Source organism: Penaeus japonicus, unplaced genomic scaffold (assembly GCF_977035675.1).
Source record: "Penaeus japonicus unplaced genomic scaffold, GWHDUDI00000001_assembly GWHDUDI00000007, whole genome shotgun sequence".
Classification (NCBI taxonomy): Eukaryota; Metazoa; Arthropoda; class Malacostraca; order Decapoda; family Penaeidae; genus Penaeus; species Penaeus japonicus.
Window position 1 is genome coordinate 7,265,169 of NW_028234409.1, and position 12,500 is coordinate 7,277,668.

At 41.9% G+C, this 12,500-nt stretch overlaps 1 protein-coding gene across 1 annotated transcript in view; it reads left to right on the forward strand.

Moving 5' to 3' along the window:
• The first annotated feature begins 4,333 nt into the window (after positions 1 to 4,333).
• LOC122256094 (post-GPI attachment to proteins factor 2-like) overlaps positions 4,334 to 12,500 on the forward strand; it is a 67,903-nt gene continuing 59,736 nt past the window's right edge. Inside the window, exons 1-3 of the mRNA XM_086538176.1 lie at positions 4,334 to 4,357; positions 4,496 to 4,531; positions 5,857 to 6,121. Coding sequence (XP_086394302.1) covers positions 4,334 to 4,357; positions 4,496 to 4,531; positions 5,857 to 6,121 — 325 coding nt within the window. The remainder of the gene's footprint in view (positions 4,358 to 4,495; positions 4,532 to 5,856; positions 6,122 to 12,500) is intronic.

Consider the following 12,500-nt stretch of genomic DNA (forward strand, 5'->3'; position numbering starts at 1 on the left):
CTATCAGAGCCTCAAGCCCTCGCTCATAAGAGGTTCTTCGCTCTTGCTTGACCTGGAAATAAATGGGAGAGCGGGTGGAGGAGAGGGTGGAGATGTAAGAGTCTGTGTGTGAATGAATGGGTGTGTGGGTGGGTGGATGGGTGGGTTGGGTGGGTGGGTGGGTGGGTTTTGGATGGTTGATGGTGAATGTTTTTTTTTTTCAGTGGGTTTGTTTGGTTGATAGAGGATGAGGGAGAGGGAGAGGGAGACGGAGAGGGAGACAGAAAGAGACAGAGACAGAAAGAAACAGAGACAGAAAGAGACAGAGACAGAAAGAGACAGACAGAGACAGAGACAGGAAGAGACAGAGAGAGACGCTGAGACAGAGGGACGCTAAGACAGAGACAGAAAGAGACAGAGAAATAAAGAGACAGAGACAGGAAGAGACAGAGAGAGACGCTGAGACAGAGGGACGCTAAGACAGAGACAGAAAGAGACAGAGAAATAAAGAGACAGAGACAGAAAGAGAAAGAGAGACGCTGAGACAGAGACAGAAAGAAACAGAGACAGAGACAGAAAGAGACAGAGAGACGCTGAGACAGAGACAGAAAGAGACAGAGAGACGCTGAGACAGAGACAGAGAAAGAGACAGAGAGACGCTGAGACAGAAACAGAAAGAGACAGAGAAATAAAGAGACAGAGAAACAAAGAGACAGAGACACAAAGAGACAGAGACAGAAAGAGACAGAGAGACGCTGAGACAGAGAGACACTGAGACAGAGACAGAGAGCGAGAGAGAGGAGCATCCATCAGCCTAGCGACATGAAAGGCGCAACAAGACAGCACAAGTTATGATGTAAGGCCGAAATCTCTCTTCCGGTGACGTTTCTTATGGACGCGCCTCAAACTCAATCTCTCTCTCTCTCTCTCTCTCTCGAATTCTCTTTCTCTCTTTCTTTCTCTCTTTCTCTCTCTCTCTCTCTCTCTTTCTTTCTCTCTCTCTCTCTTTCTTTCTCTCTCTTTCTTTCTTTCTCTCTCTTTCTTTCTTTCTTTCTTTCTCTCTCTCTCTCTCTCTCTCTCTCTCTCTCTCTCTCTCTCTCTCTCTCTCTCTCTCTCTCTCTCTCTCTCTCTCACATTCTCCCCTCCCCCTTCTCTCTCTCTTCCTGACATTTATTTTTTGTCTTCTTATCCTTCTCCCTCCCACCTTTCTCTTCTTCCCGTTTTCACTCCTTAGGTCTTTCTCGTTTTCCTACTTTCCTTCTTCTTGCTTTCCCTCCTTCCTCCGTTCCCTCCTTTCCATGTTTTCTTCCTTCCTTCCCTCGAGTGTGTGTGTGTGAGAGAGAGAGAGAGAGAGAGACAGAGAGAGAGAGAGACAGAGACAGAGACAGAGGCAGAGCGAGAGAGACAGAGAATTAGAGAAAGAGAGTAAGAGAAAAGACCAAGAATAAGAACGAACAAAAAAAAAAAAAAAAAAAAAAAAAACAGTAATAAGAAATAACAGTAAAGATAAATAACGGTAGCAATGATAACAGAAACATACAAACACACACACACACACACACACACACACACATCCAATATCACACAATAGCCCCAATGAAATCGATAGCTCATATTATCACCAAGGATTTCACTGTCATTTGCTTCTCTTAAGTTGAGTTGTCTCTTGAGGAAAGAGATGCAGGGAGTGATAGGAACTGGTGTTTTTGTTGTTCTTGTTGTTTTTTGTTGTTTGGATGAGTTGTTTTCAGGTTTGGTTCTATTTTTTTTTTGTGGTTATGATGTTGATATTGTGTTGGTGAGATGGATTTCGTTTGGTTGTGTATTCATGGTATTTGTATATGTATGTATGTATTTATAAATGTATGTGTATGTATATGTATTATATGTATATATTATATATATATACATATATATCTATATATATATATAAAGTGTGTGTGTATGTGTATGTGTATGTGTATAATTGTATATATATAAGTATATATAGGGGGGGGGATTTTGGGGATTTATAGATATATATATATGAATATACATATAAATATAATATATATATTAATATAATATATATATATTATAAAAATATATAATATATATATATATATATATATATATATATACATTACATACCATATATATAGTTATATATATAGTATATATATATAATAATTTATATTATATAGATATTTTTATTTTTAGATAGATATATATATATATATATAAAAATGTTCTGTTACACACATAAGGTTCTTCCGCCAGACACAGCCCACCTTTAACATGAACTGTGTGGATTAAATGTACTGAAGACGCCTTTAGTAGATATCTACAGCCTGCTCTTAATGGATAATAAAAAAAAACCCCCCACCATGGGACGGGAGCTTATGGGGTTCTTTTATGCTTATTTAAGTCAGGTTTGACCTATTACCAGGACCAATATATATATGTATATATATATATATATATATATATATAGTATATATAATATATATATATTTATATATATATATATATATATATACATATATATATATATATAATTTTAAATATATATATATATATTATATATATATATATATATATGTTGTGTGTGTTTGTGTTTGTGTGTGTTAATAATGTATGTATGTATGTATGTATGTTTGTATGTATGTGTATGTGTATGCATATATATAAATATGTATATATATATATATATATATAATATATAAATATATTATATAGTATATTATAAATCTACTCAGATTATATTGATATATATATCCCATTTATATATATTTTATATTTATCCACATAATTGATTTAAGTGTTAACAAATTAAAAATATAATGAAAAAAAAAAAAAAAACACAAACAAAATTTCATGTTGGTAAACTAAAACGGGTAAGTAGGAAAAAAGTATAAACAGTAAGCTTAAGCGACAGTAAGCTTACGTATATTTTCAATGTGTGATGTGTAGGAGTCTGTACCGTGATATATGTCCATGGGCGTGACAGTCTGAGAGTATTTGTGGTTGATTCCGTTGTAGGTGCGTCTTATGGAGGATTGGATGGGTATTGGTGGTGGTGGTGGGGGGGGGGGAGGGGGGGTAACATGCGCAAACTCTATTTCAGAGTAAAAAGAATAGCTGAGCTTTCATTGTTATGTAAGTCTGGTTTTATGTTTTTTTAATTAACAATGATTCCAAAATTCTTAAATCATTGGCATCCTTTGCTTTTCGAACTACTGTAAAATCATCAAATTTTATTCCATGTTTAGTTTTTTTTCTGAATGTTCTCGGATTAATGAGTACATAGGAGAGGATAACGGACGTAATGTCTGATACGAAACTCCTTTATGCTCGCAGTATCTCATTTTTAGATTCCTTGTTGTTGAACCTATATATCTAGCATTACAGCTAGAACAAGTGTAAGAGTAAATTATATTGGAGCAAAGATGTTTCAGGAAGGAGTCTTTTATCGGAAAAAACGAACGAATGGTTCTGGAATTGGTGAAGCTCATTCAGAAATGGATCTGTGGGTAATGGTAGCTGAGTAGTTTATGTAGTTCTTTCCGTAAGACAAAGCTTGTGTATCCATGGTATGGTAGTTTAAGATATCGGATGTCCTGAGGTACACTATAGTTTAATAGTTTTGGGCACAGCATTTTATTTAAAAGTAACCTTGTGTTTTCTTTCGAATAACTGCTAAAGGATACTTATTTTTCAAAAAAAAAGAAACAAAGAAAAAAAGAAGAAAAAAAAAAAAGAATTTCTCTGAACAAATTTGGAAACACATGTTCATCAATGTTCTGATTGTAATAACTTTTAACATCATAGGTAGAAAGGATAAGTAATTTAGTCCAAGACCAGTGAACGTAGGCTTTCTGTATACTGAAGTTTTAATGTGTAATGACCATGCTCAATTCTAATGCCCCAAAAAGATAGAAGTTTGTTGACTTCAATTTCAGATGTGAAGTTTCTGTTGTCATGTTTAGAGTTCACATAATCCAAAAACATCGGCACGTGAGAAGGATCACTGAATAATAAGAAAAATATCAACATATCTTTTGTACAAAATTGGTTTAAAGTGGGATGGGCAGTCTGCTTACCATTTACTCTCGTGGTAGCATAAAAAAGGATTGGCGAGCGTTGGGCCGAGTGGACTACCATTGTTACCCCATGAGTTTGCGAGTAGAGTTGTTTGTCAAATATAAAAACTGATTCTTCAACTGATAATTTTAAGTTTCTTAAACTGGTCTTTCGTAAACTTATACACAAAGTCAGTATTCGCAAATAAACTGTTTGTACAAATGTCAACTGTTTCTTTCAATGGTATATTTGTGAATAACGACTGTACATCAAAACTAGTCATTACAACAGGATGATCAAAACTAATTTTGGAAATGTACTTAGCATAGTCAAAGGAGTTTTGGACAGTATATTCATTAGTAGTGATTGGTTTAAGAATTGGAAGTAAGATTTTAGCTAAATTATAGTTTAAAAGTTTTGAGAGCGGACAAAATGGGTCTAATTGGTACATCAGGTTTATGAACTTTTGGTAGTCCATACAAAATGCCAGGTAAAGAACCAGATGTTCTAAGCTAATTATATGTGTCAGAGGAAATTGCATTGTTATCCTTCAAACACTTGAGCATTCTATTTAGTTTATCCTCTAGTTGAACAATTTTAGGGAAAAGGTCACAATCTAACTTTCAAATTTTGTATAATCTGATAACAGAACATTTACTTTGTTGACGTAATAATTTTTCTTCAATATTACGACGCCTTTTCCTTTGTCAGTTAAATAATATTAGGGTAATTTTTTAAGGATTTCAAAGCATCGTGCTTGGCCTTGCTAAAAGATGGTCACCAGTGTCTATGTCTCTTGAATTCGTAAAAGGTCTCGTTTGCTAGACTTGCTATCTTTTCAAAAACTTAACAATGAAAGCTCAGCTACTCTTTTTACTCTGAAACACACACACACACACACACACACACACACACAATGTGTCTGTATGTGTGCATAAGTATGTGCATTTGTGTGTGTGTGTATGGTTCTGTGTGTGTTTGTGTGTGTGTTTATGTGTGCGTTCATTATTCATTACATAACAACCTTAAAGTAAACTGTTTCAGGCGATGATATTCCCTTGCTCTTAATATAAAGATTCTTTTAATGACGTGACAGAGAATCGGTAAAAATTAGAGATTCAAATATATGCTACTTGATATTAGAAAATGTTTGCGCGAAATTGAAAAAGAAACTAATTCCTCGGCGTGAATTGCATTTTCAATAACCCAAAATTATACGAGATCTTGCAAAGGGTTGCATGAGCCACGGAAACTCATCCATGTGTGTAGCATTGTACAAAAATGGATGTACACACGAAATTACAAAAGCATGCGCACATGTTGATACTTATAATAATTTTTTTCTCTGTCTCTCAATCTCTCTCTCTCTCTCTCTCTCTCTCTCTCTCTCTCTCTCTCTCTCTCTCTCTCTCTCTCTCTCTCTCTCTCTCTCTCTCTCTCTCTCTCTCTCTCTCCCTCTCTCCCTATCTCTCTTTCTCTCTTTTTCTCTCTCTTTCTTTCTTTTTCTCTCTCTCTCTCTCTCTCTCTCTCTCTCTCTCTCTCTCTCTCTCTCTTCTCTCTCTCTCTCTCTCTCTCTCTCTCTCTCTCTCTCTCCTTTCTCTCCTTTTTCTCTCTCTTTCTTTCTCTCTCTCTCTCTCTCTCTCTCTCTCTCTCTCTCTCTCTCTTTCTTTCTATCTCTCTCTCAATGAAGGAAAGAAAAGAAAGTGAACGAAAATAAGAGACAACAAAAACAAACAAGCAAAAAAAAAAAAAAAAAAAAAAAAAAAAAAAAAAAAAAAACACTAACCCCCCCCCCTCCCTCTGTCCCTCCCACAGGTGTACAACTTCCTACCGAGCATCAGCGCCGTGACAGGTGTATCGCCGCAGCGGTATCTGTGGCGGGTCGCCGTAGCTTTGCACATCTCCCCTCGCCTCCTGGTAGCGTGGGTGGCGCGGGCGTATTACAACTCTCTCGCCGCCCATGTGCCTGCCGCCCGCCGCCCAGCCTACCTGACGCTAGTGGCTGCCTCTTTCTACCTCAACCTGACGGAGTTGGCAACACTGTGCGGCGTCACGTATATCTCGAATAAGGAAAATTATCGTGAGTACAGGTTGCCGGTTTTTGTTTTTTTGTTTTTGTTTTTCGTTGATTTTTGGTCGGGATTTTTTGGTGGTGTTGTTTCTTTGTTCGTTTGTTTTTGTGAGTTTGTTTGTTATTCTCTGAAGGTCCTCTCTCTATTCTCTCTCTCTTTCTCTCTCTCTCTCTCTCTCTCTCTCTCTCTCTCTCTCTCTCTCTCTCTCTCTCTCTCTCTCTCTCTCTCTCTCTCTCTCTCTCTCCCTCTCTCTCTTTCTCTCCCTTTCTCTCTCTCTTTCTCTCTCTCTCTCTTTCGCTCTCGCTCCCTTTCGCTCTCTCCCTTTTTCTTATTTTCTCAGTCTTTTGTCATCCTTATTTTATCTTTGACTCTCTTGCTTAGAAAAAAAAAATATATATTTTCTTTTTTATGAGAGCTGCCGCTACATGTTCTCTCCACATCCGCCTTTTCTGCTTCTCTGCATTATCTCTTTCTTTATTTATTTTTCTTCCTTATTTTTCTGCTTTTTATTCCTCTCTCTTCCCTTTAGCTTTCATCCCATGATTACAGGGACTTCTTCCTCATCCTTTTCTTTTCCTGTCCCCTTTCTCTCCTCCCTACCTCCATCCTCTTCATCTCTCCCCTCCTCTCCTCTCTTCCCCACCTCCTCTCCCTTTCTCTCCCTTCTCCTCTTCCTCCTCACCCCTTCTCTCTCGTCTTATCCTCCCTCCCTCCCTTTCTCTCCCTTCTCCTTTTCCTCCTCTCCCTTTCTCTCCCTTCCCCTCTTCCTCCTCTCCCTTTCTCTCTCGTCTTATCCTCACTCCCTCCCTTTCTCTCCCTTCTCCTTTTCCTCCTCTCCCTTTCTCTCTCTTCTTATCCTCACTCCCTTCTTTTCTTCCCGATTTCCCCAATTTCTTCTCCCCCTCCTCCCCCTGTTTCCCTCCTACTAATTCTCCTTTCCCTCCTCTCCCCTCTTTCCTCCTTCTCCCCTTCCTCTCCCCTGTTTCCCCTGTTTTCCCAACTACTATCTCTCCATGTTTCCCACTACTGATCTCTTGTCCCTTATCCCCTCTTCCCATCGCATTTCTCTCTTTCCGATCCCTCCTCTCCGCCTAAATCCCCACGTTCTACTTCTCCTTCTCGCCTATTCCTCTCTCCTCTTCCCTACCACTTCCTCCTCCTCACCTCACCTCCTTCTCCTCCTTCCTCTTCTTCATTCCTCTCCCTAGCTTCCTCCTCTCTACGTCTCTTCGCCCAGTTTTCTCCTCTCTACGTCTCTCCCTCCTCTTCTTCTTCTCCTCTTCTCTCCCCACTTTCCTCCTCCTCCTCCTCCTCCTTTCTCTGTCCACCATCTACACCACGACTTCCTCTTCCTCCTTCTCCTCCTCCCCCCCTCCTCCTCCTCCTCCTCTCCCTCCTCCCTCTCCTCCCCCATCCTCCTCCTCCTCCTCCCCCTCCCCCTCTTACCCCATCCTCTCCCTCATCCCCCATCCTCCCTTTCTTCTCCCATCCTCCACCTCTTCCCCCATCCTCTCCCTCCTCTTCTTTCGTCTCCCCCTCTTACCCCATCCTCTCCCTCATCCCCCATCCTCCCTTTCTTCTCCCATCCTCCCCCTCTTCCCCCATCCTCCTCTCTCGCCTCCCCTCCTCCCCCTCCCTCCTCCTCTCCTCCCCTCCTCCTCCATGCCCACCCACCCATTCTCAACCCTCCTCTTGTTGCCCTGAATGTTGCAATCATCCATGTTATTGTTCCCTTCGTGAATATAGTTTTTTTGCTGATTGTTAGTCCGCTGGCAACACGTCTTGTAGCCTGATGTTGTCATTGCTTTGTGTTGTCCGTTCGTATATGCGTTTGTTTGTTTGTTTGTTTGTCCGCTGGCAACAACAGCCTCCTTGCGTTTCGTTTCTTTTTGTTTGTTTCTTATACTGGGATGTTATTATCCTTTATTTAGCGTTATTTCGTTTTTTTCTCTATCATTCGTCTTTCATTACAATTTATTTATTTTTTTCTTATCCTCTCCATCTTCTTCTATTATTCCATCCTCACCTTCTCATTCTCCCTCACACTTCTTTTTCTCCTTCTTCTCTCATCCTATCTATTTCCCTCTCTTCCTCTTTCTACCTCATTTTCCTTCTCTCTCTCCCTCTTGCATCTCCTCCTTCACCCTCCCCCTTCCCCTTCTCCTTCTTCCTCTCGCATCTCATTCTCCCTCCCCTTCCCTATTTCTTCTCCTTCTCCTTCTCACTTCATCTCCTTTTCCTTATCCCTCTTCTCTTCCGCCTTCTCGCTTCTCAACTTCCGCCCCTCTCCTCGAAGCTCGACGGTAGACGTACACTTCCTCTCCCCTCATTCCTTTTCCCTTCTGCTCTCGCTACTCTCACTCCCTCTCCCTCTCCTTTTCCTTCTCCTTCTCCTTTTCACTCTCACTTTTCCTCCTCCTTCCCCCCCTCTCCTTTTCCATATCCCTCTCCTCCTTCTCCTTCTCGCTCTCAGACTTCCCTCTCCCCTCTTCCTCCTTTCTTCCTTCTTCTCTTCTTTGTTCTTTTTTTTCCGCTATTCCTTTTCTGCTCTCTTTCTTCTTTCCTTCTGTTCTTTTCTCTCTTCTTTCTTCTTCCACTCTTTCTCTTTCTTTCTTCTTTCTTCTATTCTTTATTCCTCACTTTCTTCTTCTTTCTCTCTTCTCGTTTCTTCTTTTCCTCTTCGGCTTCTCTCTTCTTCTCCCTTTCTTCGCTTTCTTTCGTCTTTCCCTCTCTCTTTCTCCTTCTTCCTTTTCTTCTCTCTCTATTTTTCTTCTTTCTTCTTTTTCTCATTTCTTTCCTTTTTCTTCTTTTCATTCTTCTTCTTCCTCTCTTTTTTGTTCTCGCTCTCCTTATGCATTTTCTCTTCTTTTAGTCTTCGCTTTCTCTTCTCTTTCTTTCTTTTCCTCTTTCATCCTTTCCTTTCCTTTTCTTCTTTCTTCTTTTCTTTCTCTTTCTTCTTCTTACTCTTCTGCGCTCTTCTTCTATCGTTTTCTTTTTCTTTTGCTGTTCTTTTCTTCTTCTTTATATTTCTTTACCCCCCCCCTTTCTTCTCCGTTCTCTCTTCTTTCTTCTTTCTTGCTTTTCTCTCTTCTGTCTTCTCTCTCTTATTTTCTCTTCTCTTCCAGTTTACTCTTTTCTTCTCGTGATGTTCCCTCTTGTTAGCTTCTTTTATTCCTCTCTTCTCTGCTCTCACTTCGTTCTGCCTTTCTCTCTTTCTCTCTTTCTCGTCTACTTCTTATTCTCATCTTGCTTTCTTTTTCTCTTTTCTTTGTCTTTCTTCTTCTTTACTACTCCCTTTCCAACACCACCTCTCCTTCTCCCTCTCCCTTTCCTTCTCCCTCTCACTTCCTCTCCCTCTCATTTTCCTTCTCCTTCTCCCTCTCCTCCTTTTCCTTCTCCCTCTCACTTCCTCTCCCCCTCCTTTTCCTTCTCCATCTCTTTCTCGCTCTCACTTCCTCTCCCTCTCCTCCTTCTTCTTCTCCCTCTCATTTTCCTTCTTCTTCTCCCTCTCATTTTCCTTCTTCTTCTCCCTCTCATTTTCCTTCTTCTTCTCTTTCTCCCTCTCCTCCTTTTCCTTCTTCCTCTCCTGCTTCTCCTTCTCCCTCTCCTTCTCGCTCTCACTTCCTCTCCCTCTCCTCCTTTTCCCTCTCCCTCTCCTCCTTTCAACTCCTCCGCTCCTCACTATCCTCTCCTCTCCTTCCTCCTTCTCTCTCCCTCTCCTTCTCGATCTCCACTTTCCCTCTCCATCTCCTCCTTCTCCTTCTCCCCTCTCCTTCTCGCTACTCCACTTCCTCTCCATCTCTTTTGCCTTCTCTCCCTCCCTCTCCTTCTTCTCCCTCTACTCCTCTTTCCTCTCCCCTTTATTCTCGCTCACTCCTGCCTACCCCTATCTCGCTCCCTCCCTTTCTCTCCTCCCTCTCCTCTCCTCCTTCTTCTCCCTTTCCTTTTCCTTCTCCTTCTCCTCCTTCTCCTTCTCCCTCTCACTTCCTCTCCCTCTCCTTCTTTTCCTTTACCCTCTCCTTCTCCTTCTCCTTCTCGCTCTCACTTCCCCTCCCTCTCCTCCTTCTTCTCCCTCTCCTCTTCCTTCTTCCTCTCCTCATTCTCCTTCTCCCTCTCACTTCCTCTCCCTCTCCTTCTTATCCTTTACCCTCTCCTTCTCCTTCTCCCTCTCCTTCTTCTCCTTCTCCCTCTCACTTCCTCTTCTCTTTCTCTTCCTTCTCCTTCTATCTCTCCTCCTTCTTCTTCTCCCTCTCCTTTTCCTTCTCCTTCTCCTCCTTCTCCTTCTCCCTCTCACTTCCTCTCCCTCTCCTTCTTTTCCTTTACCCTCTCCTTCTCCTTCTCCTTCTCCTTCTCACTCTCACTTCCCCTCCCTCTCCTCCTTCTTCTCCCTCTCCTCTTCCTTCTTCCTCTCCTCATTCTCCTTCTCCCTCTCACTTCCTCTCCCTCTCCTTCTTATCCTTTACCCTCTCCTTCTCCTTCTCCCTCTCCTTCTTCTCCTTCTCCCTCTCACTTCCTCTTCTCTTTCTCTTCCTTCTCCTTCTATCTCTCCTCCTTCTTCTTCTCCCTCTCCTTTTCCTTCTCCTTCTCCTCCTTCTCCTTCTCCCTCTCACTTCCTCTCCCTCTCCTTCTTTTCCTTTACCCTCTCCTTCTCCTTCTCCCTCTCCTTCTTCTCCTTCTCCCTCTCACTTCCTCTTCTCTTTCTCTTCCTTCTCCTTCTCCCTCTCCTCCTTCTTCTTCTCCCTCTCCTTTTCCTTCTCCTTCTCCTCCTTCTCCTTCTCCCTCTCACTTCCTCTCCCTCTCCTTCTTTTCCTTTACCCTCTCCTTCTCCTTCTCCCTCTCCTTCTTCTCCTTCTCCCTCTCACTTCCTCTCCTCCTCCTTCTCTCTCTCCTTCTTCTCCTCATTTTCCTTCTCCCTCTCCTTCTCGCTTTCACTTCCTCTCTTTCTCCTTTTCCTTCTCCCTCTCCTCCTTCTCCTTCTCCCTTTCCCTTCTCCTTCTCCCTCTCACTTTTCCTTCTCCCTCTCACTTCTTCTTCTCCCTCTCCTCCTTCTCCTTCTCCCTCTCACTTCCCCTCCCTGTCACTTTCCCTCCCTGTCACTTCCCCTCCCTCTCCTCTTTTTCCCTCTCCTTCTCCCTCTCACTTCTTCTTCTCCCTCTCCTCCTTCTCCTTTTCCTTCTCCCTGCCGAGATCCCTTCCGCTCAAGCACAAAGCACCATCAGCTGTTTTCTCACGGAGACTTCCTCAAGTGCGTTGATCATCACTGTAGCGGAATGGGATAGCTTTACTTGTGTGTTGTTTTTGTTTCCTTGTTTTTTATTTATTTGGTTGCTGTTGTTGTTGTTGTTGTTGTAATCTCTCTCTGTCTTGTTGAGATGTTTGTCTGTTGTTTTTTTGGTGTTTGTGTCTTTGTTTTATTTTTCTCTCTCTCTTTTTTTAAACAGTTTTTATAAATCATTTTGTGTCTTATTATATTTATCTATTAGTGTAAGTAGGTGGATATCGGAGACACACACACACATACACACACACACACACACACACACACACACACACACACACACACACACACACACACACACACACACACACACACACACACACACACACAGACACACACACACACACACACACAGACACACACACACACACTCACGCACACACACACACACACACACCTATACACAACACCTCACACACACACAATCCACACACACACACACACACAACATACACACACACACACACACACAGACAATCACACACACACAGACACACACACACACACACACATAAAATCTACACACACACACACACAACACACACAACACAGACACGACACACACACACACACACACACACACACAGCCACAAAGACAATCACACACACACACACACACAGGACACAATACACACTAACACACACACAGACACACACACACACACACACACACACACCACACACACACACACCCAACACACACACACAGATCACACACACACACACACCACACACACACACACACACACACACACACACACACACACACATTCAGACACCTACACACACACACACACACACACACACCCACACACACACACACACACACACACACACACACACACACACACACACACACACACACACACAGACACACACACACACACACACACAGACACACACACACACACACACACACATATATATATATATATGAACCCCACAAAAAGTAAAGGAGAATTAGGGTAAAGTATAGAGGATAAAGAAAAAGTCAGGGAATAGAATCAGGGGTTGGGGTGGGGTGGGGGGGTAAGGGATGAGGAGGGGGATAGGGAATATGGGTAATGGGGTAAGGGGCAGTAATCAGGGACGGGGGAGGGGGGGGGGGG